This window comes from Trichechus manatus, unplaced genomic scaffold (assembly GCF_000243295.1).
Source record: "Trichechus manatus latirostris isolate Lorelei unplaced genomic scaffold, TriManLat1.0 scaffold00261, whole genome shotgun sequence".
NCBI classification, from domain to species: domain Eukaryota; kingdom Metazoa; phylum Chordata; class Mammalia; order Sirenia; family Trichechidae; genus Trichechus; species Trichechus manatus.
In genome coordinates this window covers 443,855-463,016 of record NW_004444197.1, presented here as the reverse complement: position 1 = coordinate 463,016, position 19,162 = coordinate 443,855, and the positions used below count along the sequence as shown (strand labels likewise).

At 54.2% G+C, this 19,162-nt stretch overlaps 1 protein-coding gene across 1 annotated transcript; it reads right to left on the bottom strand.

The window, feature by feature from the left end:
* Positions 1 to 13,232: 13,232 nt before the first annotated feature.
* On the bottom strand, positions 13,233 to 18,521 carry LOC101341450 (gametogenetin-binding protein 1-like). Its single transcript, XM_004389850.1, has 6 exons — positions 18,034 to 18,521; positions 17,199 to 17,308; positions 16,708 to 16,802; positions 16,352 to 16,502; positions 15,279 to 15,418; positions 13,233 to 13,283 (listed from the first exon to the last, which is right to left on the bottom strand). Exons 1-6 carry the CDS (start codon positions 18,519 to 18,521, stop codon positions 13,233 to 13,235), a joined length of 1,035 nt encoding a protein of 344 aa, XP_004389907.1.
* Between the last annotated feature and the right edge of the window lie 641 nt (positions 18,522 to 19,162).

Sequence of the window (19,162 nt, the reverse complement as noted above, 5' to 3'; positions counted from 1 at the left end):
CCCTGTACAGAGGACAAGCAGGACCACACCCGACAGCTGTTCCCATTCACAGCCAATAAGAATCAGCATTTATTGAACACTTACCATGGGCCCTTTATGTCTATAAGAGAACCAGTTGCTAAGGAGTCAATTGAGACTCATGGTGACCCGAGGTGTGCCAGAGTAGAACTGTGCTCCATGGGGTTTTCAATGGCTGATATTTCAGAAGTAGATCACCAGGTCTTTTTTTTCAAGGTGCATCTGGGTGGACTCGAACCTTCAACCTTTCAGTTAGCAGCCAAGCACATTAACTGTTTGCACTACCCAGGGACTCCGTTATGTCTATATCAATTCATTTTATACTCAAACATCCCTTTGAGAGGGGTACTATTATTATACCCACTTAACAAATGACGACATGGAGGCCCAAAGCCCTCACCAGCAGCTCCATCTTCCCAATGTCTGTTCATCCTTCAAGGCTCAGCTGACATGTCCCCTTTCCCAAGACGTCTTGCCATGGACTGTTGGGCACAACAGACCTCCCTCTTTCCTGCTCTCTGCAGGGCAGCAGGTGCACAGGGACTGCCCATGTTTGAAGCCCAGACCCTCCAGACAAACCTAACACTTCCTAGCTCTTTACCTTGAACAAATGACTTCCCTAAAGCTCAGGTTCCTTGCCTGTCAAACAGGGATAACAATAGTGCCAAGGGTAGAGGACTGCGTGTCCATTCAATGAGATGACAAACATCAAGCCCTTCACCTGGTCCCTGTCACAGAGTGGGTGTGTCTTAGTCATCTAGTGCTGCTCTAACAGAAATACCACATGGCTTTAACAAAGAGAAATTTATTTCTTCAGAGTAAAGCAGGCTAGAAGTCCAAATTCAGGGCGTCAGTTCCAGGGGAAGGCTTTCTCTCTCTGTCGGCCTTCTCATCAATGTTCCCCCAGACTAGGGCTTCTCCTCGCAGGGACCCCGGGTCCAAAGGACACGCTCTGCTCCTGGCACTGCTTTCTTGGTGGTATGAGGTCTCCGATTCTCCACTTGCTTCCCTTTCATCTCTTATAAGAGATAAAGGTGGTGCAAGTCACACCCCAGGGAAACTCCCTTTACGTTGGATCAGGGATGTGACCTGGGTTAGGGTCGTGTTACAATCCCACCCTAATCCTCTTTAATATAAAATTATAATCAAAAAATGGAGGACAATCACACAACACTGGGAATCATGGCCTAGCCAAACTGATACACACATTTTTGGCGGACACAATTCAATCCATGACATTCCACCCTTGCCCCCCCCCCCCAAATCACATCCTTGCAACATGGAAAACATATTCATCTCATCATATCATAGCAAAAGTCTTAACTCCAAGTCCAAAATCCAAAAATTCCTCTTCATCTGTGAAATCTAGAATACAAGTTATCTGCTTCCAAAGGTACAATGGCAGAAAGGGCACAAGCTAGACATTTCCATTACAAATGGGAGAAACTGGAGGGAAAGAAAGGATAACAGGCACCAAACAAGTCAGCAGAATACGTCACATTAGTCCTCAAGGCTTGAAAATAATCTTCTGTTCTGTGAGACAATTTACACAATGGCCCTGCCCTCCAGACTCTAGGTATTGGCCATGCTCTCCTGATTCTGAGTGGAGGCCCCTCGGCTTTAGCTCCGCCTTCCAGGCCCACTGGGACAGCAACTCTGCTCCCTCGGCTTTAGGCGCACCATTCTCCCAGTCCATCTGAGTGGTAACTCCACCCTTAGAAACACCAGAGGTCATGGCTCCACCCTTAGAAACTCCTGAGGTCGTGGCCAAACCTTTTGAGACTAAGGCAGCTCAGCTTCTTGTCTCTTGTCTCTTCAGCTTCTGCTTTTGTTTCCTGTCGCCTCTTGGCCCTTGGGCCTCATGCCTGCATCTGCCCTGCTGAGGCAAGCGTTCCAAAGCTCGGTAGCTCCACCAATAAGTGCCCAGAGGCACCCCACTCCACCAGAAAGCCTCGTGTGCACAGGCACTCAGCTCTCTCGCTCGTGGGTTGGCTACAGCGCTGTCTCGCAGTGGTCTCTTGGTTCTGCTGCTGTTGGTTCTCTGCCACTGCCGCTCCTCTGCCACTGCAGGTTCTCTGCTACTGCCACTTCTCTAATGTTGCAGGCTCTCTGCTGCTGCTGGTCCTTTGTTGCTGTCACTGCTCTATCCGTTGACAGTTTCAAAACCGCTTCCACATTTTAGGCATCTGTTAGAGCAGCACCCCAGTCTCTCGGTACCAAATTCTCTTAGTCATCTAGTGCTGCTCTGACAGAAATACCACAAGTGGATGGCTTTAACAAAGAGAAATTTATTTCTTCAGAGTAAAGTAGGCTAAATCAGCTCCAGGGGAAGGCTTTCTCTCTCCGTCGGCCTTCTCATCAATGTTCCCCAGGACTAGCAGCTTCTCCGCGCAGGGACCCTGGGCCCAAAGGACACGCTCTGCTCCTGGCACTGCTTTCTTGGTGGTAGAGGTCCCTGATTCTCAACTTGCTTCCCTTTCCTTTTATCTCTTACAAGAGATAAAAGGTGGTGCAGGCCACACCCCAGGGAAACTCCCTTTATGTTGGAGCAGGGATGTGACCTGGGTTAGGGTGGTGTTACAATCCCACCCTAATCCTCTTTAATGTAAAATTACAATCACAAAACGGAAGACTACCACACAACACTGGGAATCATGGCGTAGCCAAACTGATACACGTATTTTTGGGGGGACACAATTCAATCTATGACAAGGTGCTTAAATAGAGGTGGGTCTCTATGACTACATTTATTTTCCATATGCTCTCATGTTGGTACTCACGAACTTCACTCTGTTCATTTCATTCCCCAGCCTGCAAGTTCATTGGTAACTCATCTCGGTATCTTTCTTGGCTTGGGTTCTCCAGGATGCTGACCTTGAGACAAGGATTCAAGGGCATATGCTTTAATGGAAGGAGTCCCCAGGTGGTGCAGACAGTTAATGAGCTCAGCTGCTTACAGAAAGGTTGGTGGTCCGAGTCCACCCAGAGGTGCCTGGGAGGAAAGGTCTGGTGATCCACGTCCAAAAAATCAGCCATTGAAAACCCTATGGAGCACAGTTCTACCCTGACACACATGGGGTCTCCATAGTCAGAATCAACTCAAAGGCAACTGGTTTTGTTTGTGTGTTGGTTTACTTTAATGGAGAGGACCACAGAAAACAACAGAAGAGTAGAGTAGTGAGACAGGGAAGGGAAAGACACCAGTAATGGATTTACTGTTTAGCCAGATATCACTGGGAGCAATTGGAGCCCAGTTCCTCTGGGGAACTCAGGGAGCCAGCCAGGTCATAACACGCTGCCTCGCAGTTAACCTAGTGAGAGGTGAGGAAGCAAGCGGTCTAGTCACCAATTCCTGGATCATCATTGGTTGAGGGCTGCTTCTGGACTTTCACTCCCTGGCAATTCCGCCTACTCTGTGGCCAAGGCCAGCCCCCCTCCCACAGCAGAAAGAGGCCCTCAGGCAGAGAGATACCCCAAACCTCGGGAAACAGCCTTCAACTGTGGAGATGAAAGTGGGGGGGAGGGGGAATGTAGGCAGGGCACCCCATAGCATGGCCGAGGATTTCCTCCAATCCCCCTCACTCATTCCCCAGTAACAGGCCCACTGCTAGGACGCAGTAGTTCCCTCAGAGATTATGACTTTTAACGTTATTTATCCATGTGTTAATATAAGTATGTGTGGAAGGATCTTGGAATAGGTTTCACAGTCACACAAGTGTAATGTTCAAAAGAGTAGTCAGGGAACCACCTCCCTCTATCCTCCCATCCCCCCATCCTGTTCCCTCCCCAGAGGCAGCCCCGTTACCAGTCTCTGATGTGTCCTTCCCGTACCAGTCAGCATTTCTAGCACTGCCTCAAACCCCAGCCGTATCCAAGGACCAGCTTCCTGCGCCTCTGAGTTCTGGCGATGTGCTAACCTGTCCTCAGCCTGCGCCAGCCCTGCTCAGCCAACAAACCGGGGCTGTGGGCTGCCAGGGGCTCAGGGCAGGGCCTGGCTGAGGGTTGGCATGGCTCTGGCCAAACAGGAGGCCCTGGCTGGAGATGCATCCATCAGCCCCTCTGCCAGGTGCTTGGCTAGTCACTGCCATCAGGGTAGGCCAAGCACTTCCTGTTTATCCCTGGGGGCTGGGGAAAGGATGGGCGGCCTGCCCCAGCTCCCCCATTGCATTCTCAGAGCCCAGGGAGCCATCATGAGGCTTCGAGCCCAGTCCAGGAGGGCTCTGGCCTGGGAGACAAGGTGAGCAGTGGCAGGACCAAGAGAAGGACCAGGAAGGGATATGAGGTAACGTTCTGATTATAACTGCTGCACAACCAATTATCCAAAACAGTGGTGTGAAACAACCACCGTTTTATTTTGCTCACAATTTTGTAGGTCTGGAATTTGGAAGGGCGCGGCTAGGCAGTTCTTTCTTAGGGTCTCTTATGGGATTACAGTCAGATGTTGGCTGGGGCTGGAGTCGTCTGGAGGCTCAGTGGGCTGGACATGCAAGATGGCTCTCACATGCTGGCAGTGATGTTGCTGTTGGCTGGGGGCTCAGCTAGGGCTGTCGGTTACAACTCACACGGCCTCTCCAGTTGAGCAATCTCAGGGTAGTCGGACTTCTTACATAGTGGCTGGCTTATCCCAGCCCAGCGTCCCAAAAGAAGCAGGCAGAAATCACATGGACTTTTAGGACTTAGCCTCTGTGGTCACAGAGTGTCACTTTCACTGTGCTTTATTGGTGGGAGCAGTCACAAGCCCCCCCCAGATTGAAGGGGAACTAAAACCAAACCTGTCGCCATCAAGCTGGCCCCTGACTCATGGTGACTCCATGTGTTACAGAGTAGAACTGCTTCATAGGGTTTTCTTGGCTGTAATCTTTATGGAAGCAGATTGCCAGGCCTTTCTTCCATGGTGCCACTGGGTGGGCTTGAACTGTTAATCTTTAGGTTAGCAGTTGAGCGCGAACCGTTTGTGCTACCCAGAGTGCTCCTATCTCTTGATGGGAAGAGCGCCAAAGAATGTTGGGGCCATGCTTAAAAACTGTCACAGGTGATATGTCAGAGCAGCTCTCTCTCCCTGTGCTAACTGGGATTTCATAGGTTACAGGCCCGGGAAGACACCAAGAGACAACAGGCCAGCACCATATACAAATCTGAAGACTGAGGACCTGAGAAGGCAAAAGTCTGGCCCCAAGCACCTTCCTCTGCTCATCCTGCCTGTCGGTAAAGGCCAAGGGGTCCTCAGGCCCTGAGGCCCAGGCAGGTCAGCAACCATGGATAAGTGTGCAAGAGGGCATATTTGCCCAAGAGGTGTGTATGCATGTGTGTATACCCGCACAAAGGCCTGGGTATGAACACGGGAGGGTTACTCTACCATTTAGAAGATCTTATGCTCGCTTTCCAAACACCCATATCCTAGGGCCCAGGTGTTGCTTATACTGAGCCTTGGGCCCCTTCAACGGGAAAACTGAGCTAGGGCCACGGGCAGGAAAGGGCTCTGGAGGGAGGGGCCAAGTCAAGAGTGTGTGCTGAGTAAGGAGGCCTGGGGGGGGCAGGAGGCGCTGTGACTCTGGTCCTGAGCCTTGGGCTCATGGGGTGGGCCAGCTGAGCGAGAAGGGGGAAGAAGGGGAGCCACTCATCAGAAACCACCTCAGCTTCCTAGCTGCACACTATCAACCATGGAAACACCTGTGGTAGGGGAAGAGAGGAGAGGTTTGGGGGGCCAGAGAAGCCTGGGGAGGCCCATGGTCCTCAGTTCCCTGAGTCCAAGAGGCACCCCTCAGAACCAGGCTGCCCTGCTGTCTCTGAGGCTGCTCCAAGCCTCCACCACACCTCATACCATAGTAGCCCAGGGGAAGTTGCCCCAGGCAGGCCAGCACCCCAGTGTGTAACAGCCGGTTCCCCCATTCTTCTTCATCCCCCCTCAGGAATGCAAGTCCCAGGAGGGCAGGGGCTTATCTGACTTGTTCGCAGTGGTACAGGCCCTCAATAAAGATGTGTCAAATGAATGAATTAGTGAGGAGTGGGTGCATGTACGCTCCCTGGGTGTTGCAAACAGTTTGTGCTTGACTACTAACCTAAAGTTTGGCAGTTCAAACCCACCCAGCAGCAGCACAGAAGAAAGGCCTGGCAGTCTGCTTCCGTAAAGATTACAGCCAAGAAAACACTACGGTGCAGTTCTATCCTGTAACACATGGGGTCACCATGAGTTTGACTCAACCTGACGGCAACAGGTTTAGTTTTTTTAGGTAGGCGTTTGGTGGGCAGGAGTCTGCCCCAGCCCCTGCCCCTTACTCCTCTGTGCCCGGCCTCTGGGCAGGATGGCTGCCAAGGTGGCAGACACCCAGCCCTGTGCCCACTCCAGAGGCCCACCCAGGCATTTTCTGAGCAGCAGGACATGTCCTTCACTGCATGCCTGAAAGGAGGCAGCTTATCAGAGGGGAAAGGACATATTGTTCAGACCTGGCTGCCTGCCTGGGCTGGAGGTGCCATGTCCAGGGCCAGGCAGGCAGAACACTGCACAGCCGCAGGAGGACCCCAGCAAGGAGGCAGGGATGGGAGGGTCTGGGGTGGGCAGACAAGCAAGGCTCTGTGCCCCAGGCAACACCAGGACCCTGAACCCTCTCAGACGTCCACTCAGGCCCCCTGCCCTGATCTACAATTCCAGCTTCTCTCCATTCCCCTCCTACCTCTCTGACCACTGGCAGAATGTTTCATTCACTCTATTAATTCATTCATTTAGGCAATATTAAGGTAAGTGCCAGGTAAGGTTCTAGGCACTGGGGATACAGTAGTAAACAAAACAGACAAAAATGCCTCCCCTCATGAAGTTTCATTTCAATTGAGAGAGACAATACATACAAACATAAATAAAATATACCATATGTTAGATAATGAAGAGTGTTTTGGAGAGAAATAAATCAGGGCAGGGGCTCAGGGAGAGCAACTGGGGGTGGGGGGACAGATGCTTGTTTTTTTTTGGTTTTTTTTTTTAACATAAAGTGGCTACATAAAGAAAGACCCCTCTGAGAAGGTGGCAGCTGAGCAGAGACCTCAAGGAGGTGGAGTGGGTCACATAGATTCCTAGGGACACAGTCTCCAAGGCAGAGGGAACAAGTGCAAAAGCCCTGAGGCAGGAGTGGGCTGTGTTCAAGGAACAGCAAAGAGGCCAGTAGAGCCCATGGAACCAGGAAAACAGCAGCAGGAGATGGAGTGGAAGAGGTAAGGGTGGGAGGCGGGGGGAACAGATGGCAAAGGGCCTTGTTGGTCCTGGGAGGACTTTGGCTCTCAGGGCAATGGGGAGCCAGAGCAAGGCTGTGAGCAGAGGGACCTGACCAGATTTATGTTTTAAAACAACAAGTCATATTACATAGTGCTTAGTATACATCAGGCACTTTTCTAGGTACTGAATATGTATTATCCTATTTAATTTTCCCAGTAACCTGTATTAGAGATGAGGAAATTGATGCTCAGAGAGGTTAAGTGACTTGCCCAATGTTGTCACACAGCTAATGCGCAGAAGAGCCTGGCTTCAAATCCAGGTAGTGTGGCTCCAGAGCTCAGGCTGGGATCCCTACTCCATTTCCCTCCACCAACAGGCTGCTCTTCTGGTTTTCCTCCAGTTCAGGGTTTCACAACCTCGGTACCACTGGCATTTGGGGCCAGATAATTCTTTGTTGTGGGGCTGTCCTGTGCATTGTAGGATACTTAGCAGCATCCTTGGCCTCTACTCACTAGATGCTAGTAGTAGCACCTGCCCCTCCCAAGTTGTGACCACCAAAAATGTCTTCAGACATTGCCAAATGTCCCCTGGAGGACAAAACTACCCCCAGTTAAGAACCATTGCTGGAGTATCCAGGAGCCCTTGAGGCACCGTGGTTAAGCGTTTGGCGGTTTAAGCACTTCAAACTTACCAGCTGGTATGCAGGAGAAAGATGTGGCAGCCTGCTTCCGTAAAGATTTGCAGCCTTGGAAACCTTAGGGAGCTGTTCCACTCTGTCCTATAGGGTCATTATGAGTCGGAATCAACTCGATGGCAATGGGATCAGGGCTAGAGTGTCCTACTGTCCAGCCCATGTGCCACTGTCCCAGCTCAGGCTGACACCACCTCTCCTAATTGGCCTCATCCCCTCCACTCCATTGTCTGCTGTACATCTTACCATGCCACTCTCGCAGCTTTAACATCCTCTATGGCTCCCTGCCCAGTTTAAGTTGGCATACAATCTGATTCTTGCCTACCTCTTCAGCCCCAACATGCCCCTATCCTGGAGCCCCCTGCCCAACGCCTGCCACACCCCCCTCCATTCAGTCCACAACCATGTATTGAGTCTGCTCTGTGCCAGCCACCATGCCAGACACTGCAGACACGGATTCAGTGCCCACCAGGGCCTGTCTTCACAACAGCTGTGGGCAGAGGCACTGAGAGGCATCTGCATCTGCACTTTGGCAGTGATTTAGGGCCTGAGCAAAGACACTGAGAGTGCAGAGGGGGAGGGACGGCATCATGGCAGGGAGTGCAGGAAGCAGTGTAATCACGTGGAATAAACAAGTAGGAAAAGAGAGGAGTCCACGATGGTCCCCCATCTCTGGTTTGGTCGGGGAGGTTGTCAGGGGGTCGTGTTGCAGACCGGACACTTTCCCATCTCTGTAACTTTGCTACCGCAGTTCCCGCTGGCGGGCTGCCCTCCCCCTTACTTCCCCGGTCAAATTCCTCCTCCAGCGCAAATCACAAAAGATGTCTCTCCTCCTTGAAACCTTCCGGATTCCTCCCTGCTCTCCAAAACTATTACAGCATCATAATCTCATTTTCATTGCATGAGCCTGGTGCCCCCTCCCCCACCAGGCTGTGAACTTCATGAAGGTAGGGATGTGTCTTACCCGTGTCTCCTGACGACTTAAGTCAATCTGCCTTCAGTGCAGAAACCCCTGAGCTCCACTGGGAGCCATCCCAGGGAGGGCCTGGAGGATGCAGAAACGTGGTACCAGACATGCGCTCGCTCAGGTGCGCACGCTCGGCGGATCAAGCCTCGCGGTGGCCCAGGCTGCGTGGTCAGGACGCATTTACTGTGCTTTGGTGCGCACACTCCCTGCCGGTACTAACCGCCTCCGCCCTCCCTCGCTCTGCAGTTGCCCACGCGTGACGGGCCGCCCACGTGTCTCCGACAAGCCCTTCCTGGACTCCACGCCTCGGGCCGCCCCCCTCCACCCTCTGAGGCGAGCGTCGGAGGTTGGAGGTACCCAAGTGGGGAGAGAGACTAGCTTACCACTGCACGGAGGTACAGGCCAAGGGGCGCCCCCCAGTGGTCAAGCACCCCCCCAGCACACGCATACTAAAACATCCCTGGCCAGCAAACACCATCTCACTTCCTTTCTGACTTCACCTCCTATTACTCCCCTCCCACTCACTCCCTGTGAGCCACACAGGCCTCCTTCCTGTTACTCAAACACCCCAGGCCTTCTCCTGCCTCAGGGCATTTGCACTTGGTGTTCCCACTGCCTGTAATGCCCTTTCCCCTAGTACTGCCATGGCTCCCTCTCCCACTTCCTGCATGTCCCTGCTTACAAATGACCTCCTCAGAGAGGCCTTTCCCATCCCATGACTTTGTCTAAAACAGCATCCTTGGGGTCTCTATCCCATTACTCACTTTCATTTTTCTTCATAGTACTTATCACTCCTGAAATATCTGTTTATTGTCTGTCCCTTTAGCAATAATATAAGCTCCAAAAGAAGTATAGGTTTTGTATGTCTTGTTCACTTCTCTATTCCCCAGTCCCAAGAACAGAATTGGGATGTAGCAGGAGCTTAATAAATATTTGTTCCATGGATTCTTTGAGAAACTTCTATAAGTCATACAGCACTTCTTTCAGCCCACACGAGAAACCTGTGATCTGCCCATTTCACAGACGTAGAAACTGAGATTTGGAGAGGCATGGGACTTGTCTGCAGTCACATGAGCTTCTCAGAGTTGGAGCTGAGGTTCCAACCCAGTCCAGTCTCTTCCTTCTACCTTTCTGTCTCCATCTCATTTCCTAGCTGGAAAATAATGACAGATGGTTTTACCTTCTTTCTCACCCCGGCTGGCTACCAGTGACCCCAGTTGGGGACCCAGGCAGCATTCTCCTTGGGGGTCCTGGCTAGGGGCCTGCAGGGAAGGGCATTCCACAGCCTCCAACTCTGACCCGCCCACATTTCCCTGGGTCCATCTATCCTACTCCCAGCTCCCAGATGGCCCAACTACTGCCTTCATTTCAGCCACCAGTGAGTCCCCAAAATACCCTCAGGATGGACCTGGGGGCTGCTTTTCTTACCTCTATCCTACCAGGGATACAGTGAAAAAAAGATAGGCGCACACACACACACACACACACACACACACACACACACACGCACACAGACAGAAGCACAGGGAGAGAGACAGCAGAGACAGAAACACACAGTTACCAACAGAAAGAGACAGAAGATGGGGGAGAAGAGAGAACCCCAGAGAGTGACAGAGCCTTGTCAAGTCCTGACATAAAGGCCCAACTTAACCCCATGGACCTGACCAGGGCCACTACCAGCCCAACTGACCCTTTTGAGCAAATTAGAAAAAGGCCCCTCCTCAAGGTAGATACAGTCCTGGCCAGGGAGCATGGCCTGGTGAGCCAAGCCCAGTGGACTGGATTTCAGATCCTTCTTGCCCTTCAGCCTGCACAGCTGTTCATGGTGGCCCTCCCCTGGCTGTCTGCACACTCAGGAGAGGACAGCGGCTTTAAAACACAACCAGTCCCCAGGTCTGACCCACAGACGTGTCTGCAGCGTTCCCTCGAAGCCCTTCAGACATGCCTGGCCTCTCGCCGTGTTGGTCTTGAACCCAAGGCCTGCCCTCTACACTCATCCATGGGGCCTTCCACCATCAGCCTCAGTCACTGGTACACAGTACACAATCCCCTTTCCCCAGGCCTGCCAATTGATCAGCCAGTTGTCCCTCCAGGACACAGGCCTCACCTGAAGGCCTGATTGTTGGGGGCATTTCAGGCCCCACAGCGGTCCTTGGGCTACCTCAGCCCTGCCTACCCCACCCATGAATGACTGGCCAGGCCCATCCACAGAAACAAGCCCAGGAGCCCTGTGGGGCCAGGAACAAGCCCTCACGCCTGTGCCACAAGCAGATCCCCCCTCCTGCTACAGCGACAGGACCTGCCCCCATACTTCTTGGTCTCACTCTCTCCTCTGTAGTCACACCAATCCTGGGAGTGGACTGGAGGTACTGTGATCCTCACTGACGGAAAGGAAAAATGAGCAGAGGGGGAAGGGACCAGCCTGGGATCCAGGTACTGGAACCAAGGTTTCTGCTCTTTTGTGGTCTTTGAGAATGACATGCTCCTGTCCCTGAAATGGGGTGGCCACAGCCCAGGAGCTGAGGGGGCTTAAGTGATCACTCTGCTCTTGCAGAAAGCCAAGGAGCCTGCGCTGCCAGCGGGGGCCCAGCCTACCTCAACCCCCTCTGGTGCCTTCCTGTGCCCAGACAGGTACAGGAGGCAGGTCCGACCCAGAGGGCAATGGTGGAGGGCAGGAAGAAGCTCCGTACTGGAGGCTTGGGGCCCGGGATTCCCTCTCCAGCCTAGGCCTGGTCAGAAGGAGAGGTGTTCTCTCCATGGGGCCCCTGAACAGGGCGTGGGGCCAGAGTGAGTGCTATCTCCATGTGGGCTGGCAGCAGAGGGTCCAGGTGCACCCAGGGAGCCCACAGGCTGCCCTCCAAACACCCTCCCCCAACACACACACATAACAGCCTGCACTCTTGGAGGAAATGATTAGCAGGACCATTAGGGCACAGGTGAGTCATCTGGTCACAAGGTGACCTGCCAGCTGACTCAGGGACAGTCCAGATGGACCTTTCTGCCAGCCCCTAGCTCAAAGTCTGAGTCAAAGACTCCACTGACTCTGGCCAAGAAGCCCAGGAGAAAGCCCTCAGCCCCACCCATGAGCCCATAGCCTCTCAAAGCCCTCCCCCTTCCGCCTGCCACCCCCCCAGCCGGATTGGAGGGAGGACTTCCAGCTTCACTGGGCTGGGCTGGGCTGGGCTGGGCTGGGGCCAGGTCTGTGCAGTTCCCCACCTCACCCCAAGCATGTGGCCATGGGCTCATCTACCTAGCAAACAGCTGTTGCTATCAATCCTAGTCATTATTAAGAGTGGCCGCCATGTTCTGACACTGAACTTCAGCTCTGCACCAGTCTTCAGGCTGGACACAGCAATGACCGACGTGGTGGTGGGGTCAGCGGGGAACGTCAGACAAGTGTCCATAAACAGGAATGGCAATGAAAGAGTTGGGGGAGTGTCTGCTCTCTTTCACACATATGCTGAGGAGCTCAGCCTGCATCCAGGCAGAAGGGAGGAATTGGGGGCCCTCCACAGCAACAGGTCTACAAGGACGTCAGCAGAACCTCCTGACAAACAATGCTCCCTGGTGTCCAAACCAGGCCTGCCCTCCCCCTCAGCCCCCCCCACCACCATGGGCCTGCAGGGGATGGGTGCCTCAGCCCGGTAGCCACCCCTCCTGCATCAACCCCAGGGATCCCTCGCCTGTCCTCCCAGCCCAGGCCTCCTAAGTCAGGGCCTTAAATAGCTGAGGCAGGTCCCCACAGTCCCAGGGCCACTTTCCTGGCTTTGTCCCTGAGCTAGCTGGGCAGGAACTTCCTGCTGGAGAATTCCCGGATCCTCCTGGTGAGGCCGGTGAGGCCACAAGCGTGACCTAGGAACTTCAGGAGGGAGGGATGTCAGAGAAGCTCCTCCCAACAGGGCAGGACTGTGGGCAGTAGGGCCTCCCCGGCAATCTGGGGTGGGCTGTCTCCCACCCCCAGTTCAAGCCCACCCCACCTCCTGTCCTCCTGGCTCTGATGCCCTGCTGCAGCGCCCCCACCAGAGCCCAGGGCTCTGCAGCCAGGCCCTGGCAGCCCCCAGGGTACAGACTGGGGATTGGATTGAGACCCTGGACAGACTAGGCTTGGATGAGGCTGAGGATGAAGGGTGGGGGTCCAAAGACAGACAGCCGAGCAGCCAAAGGCAAACTGGGTTTTTATTACCAACACTGCAGGCCTGGGTCCGATGGTGGGGCAGTGCTGGGCCACCCCACCCTGCAGACACAAGGACACTGGTCATCCCAAGACCGGCTGGCCCTAGGGGCTCCTTGGACGTGCCCTATGAAGAGGGGGACACATCCCAGGCAGGGCAGACTCAGGGCCAGCCCCTGCTTCACTCTGGGGGCCAGTTCCCCATCTCGTCCATCTCCTCGAGCAGCAGGTGCTGGGGGCAGAGGGGGTGAAGGAAGATGCCTCAGCTTCTTCGGACTCCCTCCCTGCCCTGCTCTGCACCCCATAACTTCCCATCTACTCCCCAGAGACAAGTTCCCAGGGCTACATTTTCTAGACCCTCCCCACATCCCCACAGCTGACCCAGTTCCTCCCTCCCCCACTACTTTAGAGAGGGACCTTTCTCCCTCCAACTTGTGGGGACTCCTCAGAAGTTCCCAGAGTCAGGTACCCCAGCCAACCCCTCCCCTCCCTCACCTCTGTCCTGGACACCATGCCAAGGGGGCTTGTTTCCCTCCTCTCCAGCCTAGGGTGGTGCTTCAGCTGCCTCAGCACCCCTCCCCCAGGTTCCCAGCATTCCCCAAAGGCTGGGGAGCGACTTCCTTCCCCCTCAGCTTGATGTCCCTGACAGCAGATATGGAGAAAGTGAGGGGAAGGGATGATGAGGACACCCACGGGAGGAAGATATTCCTGAGGCAACTCTGTCCCCAAAGTAAGGACTGGGCTGCACCCTCACTTGCCACCACCCAGGAACTCCCTAAAAAAAAGCCAAACCCATTCCCCATTGCTGTCAAGTCGATTCTGACTCATGGTGACCCCGTGTGTTACAGAATAGAACTGCTCCATAGGGTTTTCTTGGCTCTAATCTTTTCAGAAGCTGATCACCAGGCCTTTCTTCTGCAGCACCACTGCATGGGTTTGAACCACCAATCTTAAGGTTAGCAGCTGATTGCAAACCACTGGTGCCACCCAAGGACCTTAGGAACTCCCTATGCCCCCCAATGCTGCACATGCTACCCCAGAACTGTGATCACTGGGGCAGGGGCAGGTCCCCACCACCAGCAGGCAGGCTTGCTTAGAGAGTGGTTCTGGAGGAGCAGGGAGGGATGAGGGCAGACCACAAAAACTAGAACCCTGAAAACGGAACAGTGAGGAGGCCCTGCTAGAGCTGTCACTCTGTGTGGTTGTGGGTGAGGGGACACAGCTTGTTCACCACAGCAGAGGGGGCTCCTGTGAGACAGGCATGAGGGCAGGATTAGGACAATGAGTAGGATGTGTTTCTGTATCCACTACCCCCAAGGAGTTATAAAAGCAGATAATAATCCCTGGCACCAGGAGTGCCCTTTACAGTTATGGCTACATACTCTTCATCTCCCAGATCCTTGCAGGTGAAGTAACCAAGGCCTATATTCAAAGTCACAGAGCAAGTCGGGCAGAGCAGGGACTTTGACCAAGGAAGTTGGTCTCTGAATCCTGTGCTTCTTCCTTTTCTAAACTACATGGACTGTCAGGGGCAAATATCCCCTGAATGAATGAATGAGCTGATGAATGAAATGGAACTGAGCTCAAAAAGTTCATGGACACGTTTTCTAACAACAGATCCATCAATGTGTACTCAGAGAAGTGTAACTTTTAAGCCCCAAGGCTGATGTCAGGGAGGGTGAGCAGGCACGTGGTCCTCAAACCCACCCAGTGGGGTAATTCCCCTGCATCTGTGTGTGTTTGTGGGAGTGGGCGTGAGTGGGACAGAGAATAGAAAAACAGCAACATTGTAGGAATTACAGATGCACAGGGAAGTGCTACAGCCGGTCTGGACAAATCCCCTCACTGTACCGATGAGGAAACTGAGGCCCAGAGAGGGGGAAGGACTTGCCCAAGGCCACACAGCAAGTGGATGGCAAAGTTAACACTTAAAAATGGACATCCTGATTCTGGGTCGGTCAGTGAGAGACAGAAAGCTGGACGGAGAAGTGTGTGTGTGTGTGGGTGTGTGTGTGTGTGTGTGTGCGCGCACATGCACACGCACACTTGCTCATGTGCAGGGGACCAGGGCCCAATCTCAGAAACGCCATCACCAAGAAGGGGTTATGCCTCCCCAAAGTGAGGACTGAAGCCAGGGGCCAGGCCCTGTGAAGATGAGAGGCCTCCATACCCACTATCTCCGGGGCCCTCAGGCAGAGGGGTGGTGGTCAGGATGGGCCAAACATACCTGGCCATCCACAATGCCCGCCTCCTCCAGGGTGATCTCTGGTTGGGCCAGCAGCTCCCGGCCCTCTTTGCTGCCCATCTTCCAGAGGCGGGACTCCCGTTGCACCACCAGAAGCTTCTTCAACTCAGACTCCACAAAACCTGCAAGCAGGGGACAGGCAGGAGAAAGGCGGAGCAACCTGCTGGGGACCCGAGGAAGAGAAGGGGGTTCCCACTCTCCGAATCTCATCCCAACCCTGTGCCATCCCTGGTCTGTAGCCCTTTCTTCTTCCATTACCTGGAGCCAGCCAGGTACCACCTCCCCACCACTCTGCCTTCCCCAGGAAGCTCACTTTCCACAGATGCCTTCCTGCAAAGTCTGAAGACATGTTGGAGGGCAGACATCTGTCTCTCTCCCTCCAGCCACCAACTCAAGAGCATAGATCTAGAACCCAAACTGCCTGGGTCAAGTCCCAGCTCTACCACTTATTAGTTTTGTGACTTTGGACAAGTTATTTAACCTCTCTGTGCCTTGGTTTCCTCACTGGTGATAATGATAGGACCTACCTCATAGAGTTGCAATGTGGTATCATGTGAAAAGTACTTAGAATAGGGTCTGGTTCATAGTAGCGGTTACATAAGTGCCGACGATTATTTTTATCATATTTTGTTATTACCACTGAATCAACTGCTCCCCAAGTCTGGGCTGCTGGGGGGGCACCCTCTGGGGCACTGTCACAGCAATGTATGATGGGAAAACCAGGGATGGAAGTGGCTTTCCACAGTAGTTAGAAGCCAAAGGGCCACCTAATCTAGGCTGAGAAAAGGGTGGTGCTCCAGAAGGCCCAGCCCCAATCAACCCCTGCACCTCACTGCCTCTCAGACCAGGAGGCAAGAGGCCCCTTCTCTTTCCAGCTGGACCCAGCCCAGCCACACTGAGGCAACACGCAGATCTCCCATCTGGGGTGGTCACCTTAGGTCCTCTGGTACCACCTGGTGGTCAGTACTGGTATTGCACTTCTGAGCCTACGGCCAACGTGGGGCTCCCACAGCCTAAGGGCAGGTTGGGAGGGGAGGAGGCGGCACCACACTTACCCACTGTATCTGTCGACCTAAAAGTCTTATGCAGTGGTGACTGGAGGGCGACAGTGCCTGGGACACAGAGGTTAAATAAGCTGTCCTCTTCCTCTACTTCCTCTTCCTCCCCTTTCTCCTTCTCAGGGGGCAAGCCTTCCTTGAGAGGAAACTGGGTCCTTGAGTAGGTGAGGAGGGCCAGGGCCCCATATCTGCAGCCTCCCTCCCCAGATTCAACAGGAAGCGAGAAGAAACAGCTCCCAAAGGGTTAAGAAAAGGGACTGCTGTCCCTGGGCCCAAGCCAGATTTGGGTGTGGGGGAGGGGACCCACCTGGGCCTCACTCCCACCCCTACCACCCCAGGCTGGTCCCACACACCTTGGCCATGGCCGATTTCTGGAGCTGCTTGTACAAGCTGAGGAGGTGGTTCCAGGGAGTCATCCCTGCCTTTGAGGAGGCCAGCTTGAGGTCTTCTGTGAAGGAATAGTAGTCACTGCCAGGCTGATGGCAATAGGGGGTGGCCCAGGTCCAGGAGGAAAGTGGGGAGGCCTGAGGTGGGGGTGGGGTTTCCTTGTTTTCTTTAGCAAACACCTATTACATGCCAGGCACAATTCTAGGCACTTTACAAATAACATCTCATTTAATTCCTGCAACTACCCTGTGAGATAGGTACTATCATATTCCCATTTTATAAATGAGGAAACAGAGACACAGAGAGGTTGAAAACTTGCCACCATCACACAGTTTACCAAGGTGGAGTTGGGATTCAAATGCAGACAGTCTAGCTCCAGCATTTCCTCAGACTGAGTGCTGTGTCCTGCCAGGCCCCACACCCCTGAGGAGTCCTAGGGGAAGAGGGCCACATTCACCATCAAGCAGATACTCTTCCTTCTCCTTGGTGAAGGTCTTGGGGCTGACCTCCAGTGGCCCCATGGCCCTCTGCAGGCATTCTTGCTCCACCTCCAGGGCCTGGGCAATCCTGATTCCAAAGCACAGTTAGGTGGGGGAGGTGGGTGGGGCCCAGAAATATGGCAGGGGGTGCCCCAACCACCCCCAAGGCTCTCCAGCAGGCCCTGATCAACCCCTTCCATTTTCCCTCTCCCAGCAGCCCCCTGTTCTGCCCTCTGGGGTCTTCATCATGGGGGGCTATCCTTCCCTAAAAGTCATGTAAGGACGGTCTAGGGAGGTAGATCCCTCCTTCTTCACATGGGATTGGGAACTAGGAGGGAGAGGGTGGGGAGGGAGAGCAGAGTGGAGTGGGCCCTGGAAAAGGAGGCTGGGGTAGGAGTGGGAGCCCCAGTCCATCCTGGCACAGCCGCCCCTCAGGGGTGAGGGGACCTGGTCCCTTCCTCTTTCATCCTTGGTGCCCCATCCACAACCCCTCACTTGTGGGGGGACCCTTGTCCCTGCCTCCTCCCCCACCCAAAACCCCCCAACTCCAGGCTTGATGTTTCCATCCCTTGGCCCTATCCCCAATCCCTGCCCCTCTCCCCTCCCCCCGACTCTGGCGCCCCTGTGCAGCCAGGGACTCCTTTACTCATCCAAGGACTCCCATTCCTGGACCTTCCTCAGCTTGGGTCCCCAATCTCAGGCCCATATCCTTCCACCATCTTATATCCCCAGCCTCTTTCCAGTACCTCCATCCCAGGCCCTTTCCCCAGCAGGGTTCCCTCACCACCACCATCCATAGCTCTAGCCCCTTACCTGCTCGAGGCCCCTGTATCCCCGGAGGCCTGCCTTGCTGCTTCCTTCTTCTCCTCCTCCTCCTCCTCCTCCTTTTCAGACAGGCTGCCCAGCACCTCCTGACTTCCTCTGGGCAGGACTAACCTCACCTCTTTGCCCTGGGGTGGCACTCGCAGGATCTCTGTGGGGGTGAGAGTCTGGTCCCACACATCCCCCACCCCCAGGCATGAGGGATCATGCAGTGGCAGGTGTGGGGAGCCCTTGGGAGTGGCCACCATGAGGGCACCAGGCAGTGTGGAGGGTGGCTCGAGTTCCTTCTCTACTTGGCCCTGGCGGCCCATCATCAGGTAGACGGCATCCTGCTCTTTCGAGGGACACTCCCGGCCTCTTGCCAGTCCCTTGTGAGAGCGCTTTGGGCTGCTCTTGCTCCCCACCAGGCTACCGAAAAAGCGGAACATGGAGGAGCGGCCTAAAATTCGGGGTCGGTGGGTTGGAGTTGGGGCCTCCATCCTGAGGGGGACCCTGACTCAGAGGGAGGATCCCTAGTGGTCACTCCAGGACCAACTGCTTAAGAACAGCAGGAGCTTTCAAATTAAAACCTCCAGTTGGAAACTTCCAGGAGTTCTAGAAGGCAAAGGTCAGGCGGTGGGGGGAGGGGGGTAACTTAGGTAGGGCATGGGGTGACTGGGAAAGTAGTTAGGGGCAGAGAGGTCGGGGGTGATGAGACAGGGGGTCTGAGGAGGCTAGGGGGTGAAGATTTGGGGGAGGGGATGTTGGCGAGAGTCCCAGGAGGCCTGGCAGGAGTGAACAGGGGAGGCTGGGAAGGACTGGGACCCCCAGAATGGGGCAGGGCACCGTCAAGGACTCTGCCCACACCTCCATCCAGCCAGTTTTCCGGGCTTGCCCTGTCCCTGAGAACCATTTCCTGAGGCCAGACAGTATCTGTCCTCCCTCTTCTCTGCCCCCTTAGCACCCAGCTCACACATGCCCGGGTGGCAGCACAGACCCCATCATGTTTTCATCTCTGTTTACCTGCCTGTGACCTTCGGGGCTTTGTGTCTCCAGAGACCACTAAGGTGCTGGCGCACAGGTTGAATCTCAATTTATTATTATTATTCCCCACAGCACCTGATTATAAACCCAACTCAGT